A 20,099-nucleotide genomic window follows, 5' to 3' on the forward strand; every position below is an offset into this window, starting at 1 on the left:
GACCAGATCCGAGCCTGCAAGCAAGCGGTAGGAGAATTGTTCAAGGATTACCTCATCGAGATACGTCTACTCATGGACCACGCCAGGTACGACGCAGCCAAGGAACTGAACAGGATCTACGATAACGCCCTGCCAGCATACCAGATGTACGTGCGGCGACACGAACTACAAAGCTTAGCACAGCTCACAATGTTGGCCACCGAGTTCGAGAGCATCCAAGAGCGGACCATCCCGACCACTTTCGCACCCCCGCGTAACACGCCAAGATACGCAAGGTCGGCCACAAAGCAGAGGAATTGCGACTCGCACCAGACGCCATTTCTGAGTCCCCAGACACGACAGACACACCAGGGAGACCACCAGCTCATCCAAACAGTACGGCGAATCCCGAAGTAGCCCATCACATGATCACGACCCCCATCATCAACCCACGCGCAGCCTGTCGCCGGTGTGGTGAAGCGGGGCATGCGGCATACGACTGCCATAATCCCTCCATCCTATTCTGCTGGGAATGTGGCAAACGCGGCACACGGACCGTAAATTGCTGCCGCCAAAACACGTCGGGAAACGACATGCGTCCCCAACTGACACGGGATCAGCCGGGAACGACGCCTCCTCCAACCCGCGACTAAATAACTCTCTACACGTAAGCAACGGCCGGATAGTGGCGATGGTGACCATAGGAAGACACGCAACGGAAGCCACAATCGACACCGGGGCATCCAGAAGCTTTATCAGAGCAAACCTCGCCCGAAAACTAAACAACAACACCAACCTGCAAGATGCATGCGTCCGCATACGCCTGGCCGATGGCTCGGTCAGAGAGATCTCACAAGTTCTACTGGCGCACATCAAGCTGGATCAACGAGAGGTTCAAATCCCGCTCCTGGTCCTGCCAAACATGTTGGGACAAGTTATTGTCGGCATGGACTTCCTAGGTGCCACCGAAACGACGATCCAATGCGGCTCCACGCTGCTACAGCTACGAGACCGTCACACCATGCCCACTGAACCCGTGCTTACTACCATCCACGTACAAGACGCCGAACCCCGATACCAGAAACCCCAACAAATCGCAACGAACCTACGCCCCCGACCTACCACAACGCACACGGCACCCAATAACGCAACGCAGCACTTGACACCCAAACCAATCGCAACGAATACGAAGCAAAGGCATACTACGGAGAACACGAATCCAAGGTCAACACCAGCAAACCGCAATCAAGCAATCAGGAAAACGAGTCCCACGGTCACTACGGAGCAACCGCGTCCGAGGCCAACCACAGGGGACACATACCCCAAACAAACCACGAGGATCTCACACACGAGACAAACACACTTGAACCCGGCGCTCGACACAGGAAGCCCAGGTCCAAGACAAGCAACAGAGCAAGCACGCACAGAATCCACAACGGAAGAATTGAACGCACGGACACCCTTAAAACCGACCATCAGCATCGAAAAAGGACAACGGCAACCACCATCCGACAGCCCAGCAACACGGGAAACAGCCACGCTAACCCCACGCTGGTCGGGGCCCATAATTGAACTGATATCCACAGAGCCCCTCAACGCGGGCCCGGAAACCAGGACGATACCCCCACGATGCACCCACCGCCGCCCTGTCGTACCGACGGCCGACGCCACACCGATCCTCGCCAACACAATGGAGTACCTTCCGCGTACCGACTTGACTGCTAGCGCCATGCACCGAGCCATGCCTAGAGCCAGGTCCGAGATCTTCGTCGCCCGTACCAGCTGTTGGTCCAAAACAAGAGGAATCACCGAGACTCACCTGTTCATGAGCCAAACGACCGCCAATACCACCCAAGTATTGCATCAGAGATATGAAACATATCTACCCACGGCCAACGCCACACCCATCGTCGCCCACATAAGCGACTACCAACGGAGGATCGAAACGCCCAGCGCCTTCGACACAACCCTCTTACCCGAAGACCCCAGCCAGCCATTTGACTCCGAAGCCGCCGATCCAACCGGACATGAGCCCGAACCAGTCCCGGAGCCGTGGCCGCCGGATTTGGCCCCGCAGATCCAAGCATTTACATTCGACAGACCCATCCTACCGAAAGACCCGAATCAAACGTTTGACCCCGGAACCACCGAACCCACCGAAGACGACCCAGAACTACCGACGGATCCTTGGCCACCCGACATAGCACCGCCGATTCAAGAATGCCTGGACAAAGAACGACCGAAGAAGACCGCCGAGAAAACCATCGTCATATGGGATAATCGACCCACCAAGCAGACACCAACTACAAAGCACCCAGAACAGCAGAAAAGCCACGATCACAGCAGCAGTAGAAAATATAACGTTACCGACGCCACGCTAAAGTGACGAGATTAAAAGCGACGAATCCGGAGACTCGGCACAAGCCAAAGGACAGGAAAAAGGCGAACCTCAGCACCCGCCAAGCGACGCCACTAATCTCTCCATCACCCACCCGGAAGAAAGGGGGGGTGTAACGAACCATGGTTCTAGCCATGGCTCGTCACAAACGGCGGAGGGTCAGCGCATCCACGCTGGCGGGATGGCTCTAGCCACGGTTCTCCACAAATAGCGGTGTGTCAGCACCCCGGAAATAAAATAGTCTTAAGCACACAATTAATTAAGAACTCTCGATCAACAACACCCCACCTCTTGAGACAATTGTGAAATCAGCAGCCTACAATGTCGCAATAAGCCAAGCCGACACAATTTCGCAATAAGAGATATCATTGGCGTTATTTCACAATAAGTCAAGCTAGCATAAAATTATCGACCTACCGACCCAAATTCAGATATCACCTTTCCCAACTGCAGCCCGCACCTTCCGGGATGCAGCCTCAGCAAAACCACCCTGACCCACTAACAATTGTCAACGAAGCACAAAGCTTCGACCCACTTACCGCGCTCCACAATTATTGTTATCCAATAACCTTAAGTCAGCAAGAATTAATTATTTCCGGGTCTCAGGTGCGATCGCCAGCTGCATAAAAGGGCCAAGATCGGCTGAAAGAGCAGGCAGTCCATCAGCCCGAACACAAGACACTGCACTAGGCAGTCCATCAGCCCGAATACAAGATACAGGCAGTCCATCAGCCCAAACACAAGACACTGCACAAGGCAGTCCCTCAGTCACACACCCAAGACACTGCACTAGGCAGTCCCTCAGCCCAAACACAAGACACTGCACAACGCAGTCCACCAGCGCACCATACAACTACAAGCCAGAGTAGCAACGTAAAAGAATTAAGTGAATGAATAAATATTGAATAATCCAAGAACAAAAAAAAACTCTCGCATCATCATTTTTCGCTTGCCTACTGCAGTTTTCAAGCCAGCCCGACACCTGAAGTCACCTACAATCTACAAATTTTCTTGTAGCGGACCCTGGACAGACTGATGCTTACCTCAGCCTGAAATAGGACCCTCACAAGCTACGCCATAATTCTCTCACGCTCTCGTTAAGAAGTTATGTATAGGGCACGGGCAGTCGGCCCATTTTGCGCTGCCATTTAGTCTGATATTGATCTTCGTAAACTTCGGTCTCTATACTTGTACCAATAATATACATACGCGAACTGCCTCTACTACATGCCAATAAACTATTATTTTTATTAAATCTTCTCGGCCCTTTTTTATTAAAATTAAGCCAGAAATTGCTATTAAAAACGCTTATAGCTTAACAGTAGCTTATTTTGTCAAGAATATAATGCCGCTAAAAAGTTAATGTCTGAAAATAAAACAATACCTTAGCAAAAATTTTTTTAAGAGGTCAAATTTGCAGAATCTGTAAAAATGCTTGAAACCTTCAACTTTGATTCGCAATACCTTCATGTATATCTATTCTATCACCACGAATCAAAAATCTTGTGAAGGGTGGAAGAATTTTATTGTTAACGTTATATTTATTGTTGATATATGAACTTCAGATTTTGAGTAAAAATTATGAAAGGGCCAAAAACGTTGAGCCAGCTACGTTTCAAGCGGTAAAATGTAATTTTTGGGAGGGTTGTCGCCATAAATTTTAAAGAACAATACTTTAAGCCACGGTGCCCAAAATCAGCTTACGGCGGAGCACCACCAATATTCACAATAAAAAATACAAATACCATTAAGGGAAAAGTGCAAACTCGAAGAAAAGACAACAACAAAAGCATAACAAAAGTCGGGTAACCGGTTTTTGCTGGACGGATCGCATACACACAAAGATGTTTGCATGTCTTGGGCTTTCGGTATGCTGGTACACAGCACAAACTGTGTATTCATACAAGAATTTTCGTAAGCTATGTTATGTTTCCTATGCTGAGGGCAATTACAAAAACAAAAGGGATCGCAGGGCAATGGGCCTGGGCATCGCTGCTTTAAACGATGCTTTATTTATTCACCTATACAACAAAATATAAGGACACAGGATATAATTTTTTTCGAATTTTCCTGAGTTTCTTAAGTCAAAATAAAAAAAAAAACGAGAAGGAACGTGCGAGTCGCTTCTGGGGACGCGACTCTACTTATACCCGTACTCAGTCAGTATATAAATATAAAATAGATATGGTCATTCTCTACAATATTGGGTTTTTGTTTTTTTTGTATCTTGAAAACTTTGGATGCTACAGATTTTCATTCTTTGTGTAAGTGGAAGGAGCTTGGCAAAATTTTGAAACAGTGTGATATGACATAAGTCTGGTTGCTCTAGCTCTTATAGTCTCTGAGAGCTAGGCGTCAAACAAGGCAGACGGAGTGACGGCTATTGATGCATTTTCTCTTCTGCTGTACACATATCCAATTCAAACACAAATCGAATATATGGGCACGGGTATACAAACTAAAACGACTTCTGGGCACTGTTTTTTTTTTCATTACTTCTTGTCAGTCATTGTTTACATTTTTTGGTGAATCTAATTTTTTCGATGTGAATGTAAATTATTTTGGGTTGCATTTGAAAATATTCTAAAAAAATATCGCAAAGAAACTGTGAATCGGGCGACTACAAATATTTGTGTATATAGTAGATACTTAATGGGGTCGGAAACGCTCCATTCTGTGTGTTACATACATCTGTACGAATACACGCGTATCCGTGACGGTTAGCGTCAAGTTTAAGACGAAGAGGTTTCCAAGGCTCTTTCTCTCTATTTATAGTATTTAAACTCGTAGAACAGTTTATACTATATCATATCAAAGACGTAAAAATTAATGATGGATTCAATACTTTCCTCTGAGACATTTCTTCCTTAGATTGTGTGTGGCAGTATCGTGAAGAAACAAGGCGATCTATATTGGACGACGAGTAGTATGGGTAAAAACACGCATGTGTTTCCTTTAGGAGCAGTTTACTGAAATAGATACAAAAATGCACAAAGGAGATACAAATATGAATATTTTTGAAATTCTTACGATATAATGTACATTTTTATTTTAATTATTATTCAGACGTTGAAATGCAATGACTGCATCATGAAGGAACCCATGCGACACCAAGCCGAAGCCTGTTCCGAGGCTTGTGATCCGAGGAAAATTTCGAATACCAAAGCTTGACATGGCTATCTACGTCAAACTTGATCAGATTCTGCATAAAAATCGCTCCAAGCAATTTTCTACGAGAAATCTATTAAAGTATGATGACAATCTCACACCTTCATCCCTCTAGGGGCCAAGCAATCCGAAAAGAAAACGAGAAGGAATGTGTGAGTCGCTTCTATGGACGGGACTAAAATTTAATACCCGTACTCAGTCAGTATATGAATTTATGAGCTTATGATTTATGTTGAATTTTTTAATATTTTACATTTACATTCTACATACGCAATGTAGATTATATATCTTCTCTGCAAAGGTCGCGCATTGCACAGGGCAGAGTGTAAGTATAAGTAGCTTCATCATCGCTTGAGGAGGTGGGTGAAGCAACAGAAAATTAATTTCTTTATGCTGGCTATAATAACGATCCGATCTGAACCAGATTTGGCAATCTTGTAGATATAGTCATTCTCTACGATACTGCTTTTTCTTGTATTTTGAAATATTTCCTTCTGTGCGTTGCACACATCCACTTTGCCCAAAATCGAATATACCCCTTAACTCTTCGAGTACGGGTATAAAAAGAAAGGAAAATTCTGATTTTATACGGTCCTACACAAGAGCCATATACTAAAGTTGAAGGAACTACAGAGATATAGAGAGTCTTCGTTATATAGGGGTCATCAGTATATTAGTTTTCAATAATAAGGCAATAATAAAGAGTAAGGGTCAAGATGACTGCCTTGTGGTACTCCAGAAGTAACCTCAACAGGTGAAAAGAAGTTTTTGAAGAGAACTCTTTAAGAACTTGAACAAAGATAGCTAGAAATTTATTGGGTGGAAACCTTAAAAGGGCAAGCTTTTGTGCTAGAAGGGAGTGGTTTACACAGTCGAATGCTTTACTGAAACGGACCAATATAAATAAAATAAAATAAAATAAAAAAGGTTATTACGCAATAGAGTTGATCCAATATCGACCGACACTTCGAAATTAAAATGATAGGAGTCTTCACTATGGTGGGATCCAAGAAAATGCATAGCTAAATTAATCGCCCAAGGAATTTTGTAAATGTTTTAATAACACATAGACGCGTAAAATTGACGCACTGCAGACTGCTTCATAAATAAATTGCAAAAAAGTGCAGAAATCCTGACTTGATAGAACCACAATTGTGCCAGGTGGAGCTGTGCGGCTTGTACGAAAGCATATCCCAGTGAAGCCACCAAAGCAAGTTGAGTTAATATTTGGCTCGTTGTATTGTTGTAAGTTCCCTCAGCTAGCTCGGTGAAAAGGAGGCTTGAAACTGTGACAGAGATCCGCTAGAAGGTGAGCGGCACATAGCTTACGGGACTTAACAATCCAATGGGGTCGTCAACTTCGATGTCACCGATAATATGTTCCATTTTGTCGCTCGGAGACCCATGACTGCATTGTCACTTCTTAAAATGAAAGGCGTTTTCATTAGGCAACCATGAGCGCCTCAGTCGGTTCTGGATCCGAGATCGCTATGGGCTAGGCCGTGCTCTCAGATGCGCTGATCTCAGGTGAGTTCGAAAACCACTTGTTCAACTCATGACCTGCGGTCTGACGAACCATAGATACTTCGGACCTAACTGTCCTTAGCCCCCTACGCATACAGCACCAGTCAACATGTATCAACGTTAAAGTAGGACCCAATAACGTCAGCAGCTTTAGGCAATGAAAGCTTTACAGATTCACTCAACTATTTAAACACCGGGTTTGCCAAAAAGGAGGCTGGTCCAGTCCCATAAGTTAAGCTTATACAACCCCATAAAGTATATATATACTTTTGATCAGCATCAATAGCCGATTCGATATAGCCATGAAGATATAGAAATGTCGATATAGCCAAGTCGATGTGATATCACACTGCTACAAGTGTATTTCAAAAATTCGCCCCGCCCCCTTCCTCCCACACAAAGATCGAAAATCTATGGCATGCACAATTTTAAAGATACGATAAAATTAAAAACGCAGTATCGTAGAGAATGCCCATATCTACCAGATTGCCGAATCTGATCAGATCGGTTCATAATTATAGCCAGAATGAAGAAATTAATTTTCTGTTGGTTCCCCCGCCTACTTCAGCCAGAGACCCGCTACTCATTCTCTTTCTCGCTCGCACACTCTGCCGCGTTCAGTGCGCGGAGGAGGAGATGTAGAATATAAATGGTACATATACAATCTACAAAGAAAAAAAACTAAAGGGTAACCCGTTTGAACTTCGAAAAAAAAAATTTTTTTGGCCCAGACTATTGTACAATCTCAAGGCCTCAAATCTCTTCTTCACACTATAAGTTGAAACGGCTCATCCGAAAGTTTAAAAAAAAAAATTATATCATGTGTTCTTATATTTTTTGTGTATATGTGCATTAATAAAATTATTCAGTTCCAATCAGCATGTCTATTCTTTGTAGCTTGTAGAAATAGGCGTCTTCCATTGCGCAGTGGTTTTTTTGATCGTTTTTATGGCATAAACTCTAAATTTAAAGCCATTGAATTGAAATTTGGATTGTGCTAAAATTTGACATTCCCAAGATGACCTACAAAGTTTCATTTGATTTGGAGCACTATTCCATACAGCTGCCATATAACCGATCTGTCCGACTAGCCCCAACTTTTTTTTTTATTAAGCTATTGAAGGTTTTGGTTTGTGTACATATTTTGCGGTCTTAAGATGACCCACGAAGTTTCATATCATTTGGGGCACTATTACATATAGATGCAATATAACCGATATTGCCGAATTGCAGCGAGGTGTCAGATTACACTTCGGCAAGTGTGTATTAATATATTTGAGAAAGGGTTTCACTTTTTCGTTTATTAACATAATATGCTCGTCATTTAAATGTTTTTGAGTAATAATTTGTGCTAAGTGTTTATTAATATAATTGACGAAGGCATTTATTTATTAACATAATATGCTCGTCATTTCAATGTTTTTGAGTGATAGTTTGTTGTGAAAAACTTAAAGAAAAGTCAATCGATCTGGCAAAAACGCAAACTTGTATGTATATGACGCAATGAATCGTCGGCCTAATCTTTTTCTGTTCTTTACCGTGACAAGTCGTGTGCAATGAAAATAAATTAAACAAATGGAAATAAAGGGAAATAAAATAAAAATTATTAATTGCGTTTGGATATACATAAGAAAAGGTGATCTGGAATAGAATTGGAGTTGATCTGGAGGAAGATAGCGCAATTAATAAAGATTTGGCTGCCGCCTGCGAAAAGGAGTCTCAATTGTCCACCGGAGTCTTAAGATTCGTATTTGTTGTTGGAAAGAGAAACATAAAACCTTTTTGTTGAGGAATGCATCCCATATTATAACTTTGTCATCATTATATTTAAGTCCATCTCAAAGAAGAAACGAAATTAGGATAGAATGAAGAAGAGACTAAAAACTTCTTTATTCGCTTGCCGCTGCGCCGGCATTATTCAGTACCGAAAATACAGCAAACCGAACAAGAAATAAAAATAAGTACAGTCCAATAATATCAAGTTACTCAAAAGGGAGTATTCCATGATTTTTTTGGTCATTCGAGACGGATGCTTGTACAGTTTTGGTGTGCTTCGGTATTCATTTGATAATTTTTAACAATGGAACAATTAAGGGCATTGGTAAAGAGCCGTGGCAGACTCAAGGCCATTATCACACGCGCTTTGGTTTGGGTTGAACGGGCTGAACCAACTTCAGTGGCAGAGGTCACATCACGGATGGGAGCTGGAGAGCGTCGACTGTACTACTAAACTGGAACCCGAAGATGAACAGGTCGAGAAACACTTTCTCTCCACACCCACTCGAGATGAAAGGGGGAAGTACTCCGTGGAGCTTCCATTCAACAGTGCACATCCTGAATTTGGAGACACTCTACAAGGAGCTCTCAACCGTTTCAAATCAGCGGAACGGCGCTTACAACACAATGAGCCGCTACGAATCCAATACATCAATTTCATGCGAGAATATCAATCTTTGGGACACATGCGAGAACTGCCGTCAAAGGAAATCACTGCTGGGCGGAATTTCTACATGCCACACCACCCTGTGTTTGGTCGAAAACTCCGTTTAGTTTTTGATGGTTTATTTCGCGACGACAATGGAAAGGCCTTTGTAATGGCACCTGACATTAAAATGACATTCGCTTAACAGAGCCAAGTGTCAATGCGTGGGGAATAAGAAAAAGGGCGAAAAAAGCAGGGACCGTAAATAATGATTATTTTTTATTTTTTTCTCAAAAAAAAACAGCAACTTAAAAAAGCCGCACAGAAGAATTAAATAGACCAATAGACTGCTCTAAGAATTAACTATGCAAATCCAACAAAATTTTAAAAAATTTTCAGTTTTTAGGATAATTATTATTGATAATAATTATTTTTATAAGTTATTATTAATTATTATCCATAATAATTATGTTTGAGTGAAAAAAAGAAAACAAAAAAATAATGATTAAACTTTGAGTTTTATTTTTTCGCTCAAATATAAAACTCAAAGTTAAATAATGAAAATATCATGGGGAGCTGAGAAAAAATTGATATATATCCTAACTAATTAAGTAAAAAGGAACGCATTAAAAATGTTTTTAGGCTAATTTTTTTTTTAATAATATGTATATGGGCAGTTCCTCCAAAAGGTCCACCAGGCCAAAAATCATAAAAAGTCAATAAAAACCGATTTCCATATAATTTTTTCCGGATATTTTTTTCTAAATTTATTGAATGGTAACTAATTTACTTTATTGAAATATAATTTCATTAACTTTCATCCTAAACCTATGAAAATTAGCAAAATTTCACGTTTTTGGTATTTTCTGGTATTTTCACGTTTTTGGTATTTTCTGGTATTTTTATAGACATGTTTTCTTTTACTATTATCTCCTAGCAAGAAGATGATTCTTAATAAAAGTTTCTCCTTAAAGTCTTTCTAACATATTAAACTACCTAAAACCATTATCAGAACGTTGGTCCAACCTCGGCTAACAGTATATTTTTAGGCTTTTATAATCTCGGAATTCGGTAACGTCACGCCAGTAACGTTCCCCAGATGACTCCGCGGATTTTTAACAAAAAAAGAGGAAAAGTTTTTACATTTAATAAGTTTGAAAATTAACTCTCAATATTTCATTTATTACCACAAGCAATTTTATACAACTAGCTCTATCCAATTCGCAGAGTTTTGCCATTTTGTACCTCAACCTCGAAAACCACTTCTGTTTTATGTAACGCACTTTTAGGTCATACTTTGGCTTATATCTTTAAAACCGTACGCTCGATTGTTTCCACTTTTCTGGTGAATGTAGGTCTAACCAAATTATATTCAACGAGGATAATCTTTTTTCCAAATTTCAGCTTTTTGACTATTTTTTTCAACATTTTGTCGTACGAATGTAACGTAACGCCAGATAGGAACTGCCCATATATGTATGTACATATATTTTTATGGTTTTAAATTGATTTATTTGTTTAATTTTGCAAAAGACTCTGGTAAGAGGTTGCAGACATAATTTCCCCTAAAACTATGTTTACAAATTTTGCACTCTATATTTTTTATTTATATGAAAAAATATGGCAATCGGGCATGTAACGAACCATGGTTCTAGCCATGGCTCGTCACAAACGGCGGAGTGTCAGCGCATCCACGCTAGTCGGCAACAATAATCAAACTGATATACACAGAGCCAACGAACCACGGTTCTCCCCAAATAGCAGTGTGTCAGCACTCCGGAAAATAAAATAGTCTTAAGCAACGCACACAATTACTGAAATTAAGAACTCTCGATCAGCGAAAAACGCAGCACGAAATTCTCGGTCACCCAAATTCAGATATCACCTTCGCGATTCGGAGGTAGCAAAAACCCAATTCCCAACTGCAGCCCGCACCTACTGCGATGCAGTCTCAGCAAAACCTTTTCCTGAACACTACTGACCCACAAACAATTGTCAATGAAGCACCAAGCTTCGACCCACTAACCACGCCCCACAATTATTGTCACCCAATAATCATAAGTTAGCAATAAGCAATGAAATGACCGTCAACCGTCAACGACTACAGACGTATTTTTGTATCGCTCCGCGGAAAAAATAAATTAATCGCGATTAATCATAAATTAATTCGCGAAAAAGCGCTCGGGGTAGGCATGGGTACTAGTGATCGTGCTTCCCATGAATACCATCCAATCGTGTAATAAAGATTAATAGAAATAATAGAAAAGAACAAATGTCAACGTATAAGAGCACAAGCTCGGTAAAGAGCACAAGCACTATAACCAAAGCCCAAATGAGCCAAGCCCTGCAACAACAACAAGACGAGCGTCGGCTCTCGCAAGCAAAAAACAACGCGTACTTCTCTATAGAGAGCACGCTCTCTCTCCCCTGCATTGCAAAGTGGGTCATGGAGTGCTCAGTGCCCAGCCCCCGACTCGTACTGCCTAACCAGCGATTTGATAATATCGACAACACCGAGTACAATGCCCTACCTCAAAACTGTGTCTTCGACCACAACAACCACTGCAATTGCTCAGCGCCCGATACTGTCGACCCACTGCGACAAGCCCCAACTCTCCCAACCAATAAGTTCAAAAAATGCTATCGGAGCGTTAATTCAGACTGGGCTCGATCGCTATGTGCAAATCAAAAGAAAATTGAGCCCACAAAATGTGAAGAACAACAATGCAGCTAAAATAACTAAAATAACCGAGAACACTATGCCACATAAGGCACTAGCAAACAATAGATTTGCGATACTAAGTGTCCCAAATGAAGATGAGATCACCCAAACACCCAAGGCCAAAAAATTAAGACCGCCACCTATTTATGTTCGACAGGCAAATTGTGCTGAACTGGTCAAAAAAATAACTGATACAATTGGCGCAAACACATTCTATGTCACGTACATAAAAAGGGGTAATATAAATGAAACAAAAATACAAGTCAATGACGAACAAAACTATCGATCAGTTGCGAAATACCTCGAAAATGAAAAAATGAATTACTACACCTACCAACTTAAAAGTAGCAAAGGATTACAAGTGGTTATCAAAGGAATCGAACCAACAGTCCCAATCAATGAGATAATAGATGGACTTAACGATAAGGGCTTCGAAGTCAAAATGGCTATGAACATAATAAATAGAAATAAAATTCCCCAGCCAATGTTCAAAGTAGAACTGACACCTGAAAGTATGCATATAAGTAAAAATGAAGTTCACCCAATATACAAGCTTCAATATCTACTGCGCCGTAGGATCACCGTTGAGGAACCACACAAACGAAATGGACCGGTCCAATGCACAAATTGCCAGGAATATGGACACACGAAAACCTATTGCACTCTACGGGCAGTCTGCGTTGCCTGTGGTGATGTTCATCTCACTGAGGCCTGCCCCATACTGCCAACTAAAGAGGTTGTTCTGTCTATAAAGAATTGAAAAATCGCCTACACCAACAAATGACTGCAGCTCGAAACCCGGTCGTCCGACAAAACTTAACATATATACCATCAACTACGACTCCAGGAGTTTCTTTTGCTCAGGCGTTAAGTTACAACAACGGGTCGTACGCCTCAGTCTCTAAGCCGACACTTCAACCAACCACAGCTGGAATAATGCAGAATCAGGCATCAAATCAGATCCCAGAAATCTCTGCCCAACATACCCCTGCTAATCCATCCCAATTGCCTAGTGGAATTGAGTCAATGCTGGTAACTATAACAAACACAATGGTGGCAATACAAGAAACGATGCAGGAGCTAATGCGCTTATACGACCATCCACAGCTTTCGGAACGCCCACACTAACTTCTAGGAAAACAGATTGGCTCAAATACAGGAAGTACATAAGCTCTCATATTGATAGCTTCCCAAACATTAATTGTAAAGACGACATTAAAAGTCGAAGCAGTCAGTCGAAGCATTGGTTTCCCCAATGTCACTGGCGGCAAAACACTCAACACCAATATTAGCATCTAATAAACTTTCCAACAGCAGTCGTATTTCTAGGCACATTGAAGTGCTGCTACGCGATAAAAAAAAGGCTTTGCCGAGAGTGGCAAGCACACAGATCACCTGCCTCGAAAGAGCGGCTAAAAATAGCCAATCACCTAATACGCAGAGCCCTAGAAGATGAAAAAAACCGTACACAAACAGGAGAGTGGGCTCGCAACAACAAAGAGAAGGCAAATACATTTGCCGTCCATCTAGAAAACGTCTTCAAACCACACCCAGCAACGATTAGCTTTGTGCTCCCACCAACCGACAATCCCGAAGCTACTCTACCTATCATATTCCAACCAGGAGAAGTCACAAGGGTCGTAAAAGACCAAATCTCAAAGCAAAAGAAAGCTCCGGGCCACGATTTCATCTCTCCTAAAATGATCATAGAATTGCCGAGCTGTGCAGTGTATTTCCTTACTGTGATATTCAACAGCATGATGAAATGGGGCTATTATCCTCAAGATTGGAGGAAATCAGCCATCACAATGATCCATAAAGCCGGAAAAGACAAGTCCAAGCCATCATCATATAGACCTATCAGCCTACTGCCTTGGCTATCAAAGATATTTGAAAAGCTGCTCCTGAATCGTATCAAACAACACCTACACATCAACGGTGCCATCCCGACTCACCAATTTGGATTTCGCGAAAAACACGGAACCATTGAACAAGTAAACCGTATAACCTCTGAGATACGAAATGCATTTGAAAGAGTAGTATTGCTCTGCTGTTTTTCTGGATGTCGCCCAGGCTTTCGACTGCGTTTGGTTAGATGGCTTAATCCACAAAATCGAAATATTACTTCCACAGAACATCCATGGAATATTGGAGTCATACCTACAGCAAAGAAGTTTCGCAGTACGATGCAAAGATTTCCTCTCTGAATATCATCCAATTGAAGCTGGTGTACCGCAAGGCAGCGTGATTGGACCGACACTGTATATCATATTCACAGCAGATCTACCGACAAACAGCCTAACAACAACTTCGACATTTGCTGATGATACTGCCATATTAAGTCGCTCCAAGTGCCCAAGAAGGGCCACGGATCACTTATCATCTCATCTCGTGGCCTTAGAAAAATGGCTAGCAAACTGGCGGATACATGTAAATGAGCAAAAGTGCAAGCATGTCACCTTCACGTTAAACAGACAAACTTGCCCTCCATTATATCTAAACAACATCAACATTCCCCAAACCAGCGAAGTAACATACCTTGGTGTTCATCTAGATAGAAGGCTTACTTGGCGTAAACACATCGAAGCGACGAGAAATCTACTTAAATTTAAAGCTAGTAATCTACATTGGGTAATAAACACCCGTTCACCACTAAAACTGGAGTACAAAGTACTTTTGTACAATGCAGTTATCAAACCCATCTGGACATACGGCTCCGAGCTATGGGGAAATGCTTGCGTTAGTAATTTAGAAATAATCCAGAGAGCTCAATCGAAGATACTAAGAACTATCACTGGGGCACCATGGTACATACGGAATGAAAATATCCAGAAAGACTTAAATGAAGGATCAGTTAAAGATGAAATTGCCAAAGTGAAAGCAAAGTACCAGGCCAAGCTTCAAGCCCATCCTAATAGACTTGCGCAGTCTTTAACTTGGCATTCGATAAATAAAATCCCGTAATAATATAAAAAAAAAAAAAAAAGCAATAAGCAATTATTTCCGGGTCTCAGGTGCGATCGCCAGCTGCATAAAAGGGCCAAGATCGGCCGAAAGAGCAGGCAGTCCATCAGCCCGAGCACGAGACACTGACTAAGCAGTCCACCAGCGCACCATACAACTACAAGCCAAGTGAATGAAAAAAATACTATATAAACCAAGAACAACCCAAAACCCAAACTCTCGCGTCATCATTTCTCCCTTGCCTACTGCGTTTCAAGCCAGCCCGACACCTGAAGTCACCTGCAATCTACAAATTTTCTTGTAGCGGACCCTGGACAGACTGATTCATACCTCAGCCTGAGATAGAACCTCACAGGCCTATTTATTATATCTTCTTTTGCTTTATATAGTTAAGAAGCACAAATATAAGGCCATCATGGCTCAACCTCAACATCTTAAAAATTTATACATATTTTCATAAAAATATAAGAAATTTTTTTTTAATTAAAAAACATTTTTAATAAGTTCCTTTTGACTTAATTAGCTCAGCTCAGCTCCCCATGATATGTTCATTATTTAACTTTGAGTTTTATATTTAAGCGAAAAAATAAAACTCAAAGTTTAATCATTATTTTTTAGTTTTCTTTTTTTCACTCAAACATAATTATTATGGATAATCATTAATAATAATTTATAAAAATAATTATTATCAATAATGAGTATCCCAAAAACTAAAAAAAAAAATATTATTGTGTGATTTTTAAACTATAGCTTATAATGATAACGGTCCCTGGAAAAAAGAGCTCGAGCGGATGGAGAGTGGCCCATGTCGTTCTTTTCTTTTGTGCTTGCGATCCCAGACGGACGTCTGCTAAATTCAGTGCAGTGAAAAGAAAAATAAACCTAACCTCGACTGCGCTCTTCAATTACAATACTGCGTGTTACGATCCCAGATCGATACCGACATCGACTTTATTTACTATCAGGCTGATCCCATTGGGGTGAGTTTATTTACTTCGAAAATTTATTTTGAAAATTTACTTCGGTTTCAACCCTATTTTCAGGGTTGGCCGTATGTAGTACCGTATAAAGTACGTTGTTTAGTACCGTACGAAGTACCGTAGCTACTGACAGGTTGCATTGCAGCGCCACATATGTACGTTGTATAGTGCTGCGGACCTGAGCTTCCACTCGCCGTGCGCAAACCTCTACGGGTAACTGTACCCAAGGTGTACCGCGTTCGCACCTACACCGGCATGTTTAACTTGGCATACGAATGTTGCAGCAGCAGTCTAGGTATACACATATACATACAGCTTGTGCTTCTACTCCTCGTACGCCGCTTCGAATACCATGCAGTCGTCTTCACACTCACAACGACGCTCACCAGCAGCCAGCGTACGGAAGTAGCAGAAAAAGGACAGAGCGATTACCGTGGCAGAGCTGTGCCCATCAGCTTTTGCCAGTAAATCTTCCGTTTAGTCGGACATCTAGGCAGTGTTGTTTTGTTAGTGACTTATTTTGAAAGGAAGTAAAGTGCATATGACTAGATAGCGTTAATTTATTACTGTGACTTTGGATAAGCCGTCCCTAAAGATTTTAAGTGTTAATTTTTCTTTTGTATTTGCATTAAGTAAGGAAGGAAAATTTGATAAAGAAGGAGTGGAGAGAGCCAATACTTGTGCATGAACGTGATCGATTCTAATACGCGGAATTTTGAAAGTTTACAGCCACCTGCAGAAATCCTATGTAAGCGCTTTCATCGATGGATTAAACCTACTGTAAGTGTTTGATTAAGAGCGTGTACTGTATGTGTAGGTGTTGAATCGGGAATCGAAACAGTATTAACGTTTACCTTGGCGTCGACCGTAAATTTATTGGCAGTACTGTAATGCTGACCTATGCCAAGTATACGATTATTGTTTTTGCTCTACTCTTTCGGAAGCTGTGGTAATTTTCGTTCTTGCTGTCCCTCACGACAAGCAACATATTGATTACGCAAAACAGACAATTAATGTGCAGCTAAACGAGGCTCCCGCATTGTAGTTTATCGGAACCATCTTCTGACTGGTTTTTCTAATGTCTTGCCTCATTATGATTAATTTAATTATGATTGTGATTACTCAATATGATAAGTTCATTATCTTTGTTCAAGTTTAAGCCTTTAACCAGTATATTGTTACTCACATCATAATATTATTATATCATTACTTTTCAGCTTATTTGCACTCATATATAAAAATACCATTTTGATCATTGTAGTAGTAAATACCTAGGCAAGTTTAGCAGCTATGAAAGCTTAAGGGACCAATAATTAAATAAATAGTTTAAAATGAATTCAAGTTAATTGTGCCGTATTTAAGGATCATGTGACGGCGAGATGACATTAGCTAGCTAAATTAGAGCATTCTTATAGGGATCACGACCAATATATCCGCGTATTTAGGACCGGTGTGATCAAGGAATGGTGGGCATCACGAGTTGCAACAACACCACAAGCAACTCCCGCTCGACTTCGACTGCTGTTGAATCAGACCAAATCCGTCCGTTCTATTTAGTTTCTTCCATCTGAACCTGGAACCGCAGGCGAATTATATTTATTTTCATTGCTATGCACGAGCCATTGACGCGACCTTTCCCTACCCCACCCCACTCTACCCGACTAATCATGAGACCGACAGCAATGCATGCATTGATCTCGATCATACCGACCATCATACTCGACTAATGACTCAGTTTGTAGCCTCCTGCTGCGATAGCTGTTACACCTTGAACGTCACTCTCTTTATAGGACCCAGCATCCAATGCGATCTGTTTGCTGTGTGCCTCCGCTTCAGAATGTACAAATTCGTATTCTCAGCTGACATTGTGAAAATTTCCCGCCAAATATGGGTCAGCAGGAAGCATCGAGACTTTCAGAAAATCATTTGGAGAGAAGATCTATCGGAACAAAACAAGCACTTTCATCACTGTACTGTCACATACGAAACCTCATGTGCACCATTCCTAGCAGTTCGCGTATTGGGACAACTGGCTTCTGATCATTGGCACGAGTTCCCGAATGCTGCGAAAATCCAATTGGAGGATTTCTACGCTGACGACGTTCTTACTGGAGCAAAAAGTGAGGATTAACTACTATAAAATCGAAACGAACTAATGTCTTGCGCCAACTTAGAGCTCGGAAAATGGATATACAATACCAACTGCATAACAGAGGACTTCGATTTCTCTACCCAACTAACACAATCGTCACCAGTAAAGGTTCTGGGACTCTACTGGCACCCTGGAAAAGACACTTTTACGTACAATGTGGGTCTATCTGCTAATCCCAGCTGCACAAAACGAAAAGTCTTTTCCGACGTATCACGGATATTCGACCCGGTTCAATTCAAGATCCTCTTTTAACGCCTATGGCTACTCCATCTGGACTGGGATGATCCACTCGCAAACAAACTGGCAGACAATTGGCTGAAGTGGCAAGCAGATCTCGACACTTTGCAACAGTTTCAGCTGCCACGCTTGGTTGTCAACGACGCAGACAACATTGAGTTGCTCGGATTTTCCGATGCTTCAATCAAGGCATAAGCTTCTGTAGTGTAAAGCAGAGAAATACACGACGATGGCTCTATTTCCGTATCGATAGTAGCTGAAAAGACAAGGGTGGCCCCACTCAAGCAACAATCTTTGCCACGCCTGGAACTTTGCGGAGCGCTTCTACTGAGAAACACCACTGTATTTGCTTGGTGCTATTCTACAGTTATTCTATCATGGCTATCTTATGCACCAGCCCAGCTGAAGACATTTGTTGGGAACCGCACTTCGGAAATTCTGGACTCCTTCCCACGCCATGCTTGGTGTCATGTGGACTCCAAAACAAACCCAGCTGACTGTGCGTCCAGAGGCTTCATGGCTGCCGACCGTATGGACTTTCAGTTGTGGTGGACTGGTCCCTTGTGGCTACGGGACAGGGATCAATTCATGGTAAAGTTAAACCAGGTATTACTTATCTCTTTCAGAAAATGGCATACAAAATTAAGTTAAAACCAATTGCTTTTCCACATAGGCCGAATCACAATCGGTTAATCCGCTGGAGGAAATAATAGACCGAGTTTCTTCCTGGCTGAAGCTTGTCCACGTTGTTGGCTATGTTGTTCGCTTCATCCATCGCACAAAGCATCCATCTCGGGACAGAAGATCAAAATCTCCTACATTTGAGGAGCTCCAGGCGGCACGCATTATTTGTTTGCACAAACACAAACTTGCTTCCAAGACGACTACCAACTTCTACTTCTCTCCTCTTAGGGTTGGCTGACGATTGCATCACTCGAAATTGCCCATAGAAGCAAAACGTTTGCTGCCAAAAGATCATCGCGTCACGAAACTCAACTTTGAACACGATCACCGGGTCAACTCCCAGGTGTTTCTACACTATTCGTAATTGTTCGGCAAGGATTCTGGATATTTGGCGCACGTAATCTCATACGCAAAATTACACACGACTGCTTGGCATGCTTTCGACAAAGACAGCACACATCACAGCAACGAATGGCTGATCTACCCAGAATTCGTATAACGAAGGCCATTTGTCAACACCGGTTGCTACTACGCTTGGCCAATCCTTCTCAAAGATGGAAAGGGTCGCAAACCACGCATCAGTAAGGGCTACATATTGTAGTATGCATACATATCCAATACCTACTGTACCAAGAGTACTTAAGGGGAACACACTGTAACACTTTGTTGGCTATATGCCCTAACACACTCTATCTTCATATTTTTATTTCTTTAAAAAAAATATATATTGATACAATTCATATATACCCTAATTTTTTTTAATTGGGAATTTTTTTCTATTTTCCAATTTTTTTTTACCTTTTCATATATCCAATTTCAAATCAGATTTCAATTTCAAATTTTTAAATAAAAAAATAAAACAACACAAA

General features: G+C 41.6%; 1 protein-coding gene across 10 annotated transcripts in view; it reads right to left on the reverse strand.

Annotated features, from left to right (window-relative positions):
• The window catches only part of LOC111078115 (acetylcholine receptor subunit alpha-like), a 268,805-nt gene that overhangs the window by 31,026 nt on the left and 217,680 nt on the right, over positions 1 to 20,099 (reverse strand). For 9 of the 10 annotated variants that reach the window (XM_041595520.1, XM_041595518.1, XM_041595515.1 and 6 more), the window contains one exon: positions 5,227 to 5,346. The exons of the other annotated variant lie outside the window; for it this stretch is intronic. In XM_041595520.1, the coding sequence (XP_041451454.1) occupies positions 5,227 to 5,346 (120 nt within the window). The remainder of the gene's footprint in view (positions 1 to 5,226; positions 5,347 to 20,099) is intronic. 10 annotated transcript variants of the gene reach the window in all.

This window comes from Drosophila obscura, unplaced genomic scaffold (genome assembly GCF_018151105.1).
Source record: "Drosophila obscura isolate BZ-5 IFL unplaced genomic scaffold, ASM1815110v1 contig_13, whole genome shotgun sequence".
Lineage (NCBI taxonomy): Eukaryota > Metazoa > Arthropoda > Insecta > Diptera > Drosophilidae > Drosophila > Drosophila obscura.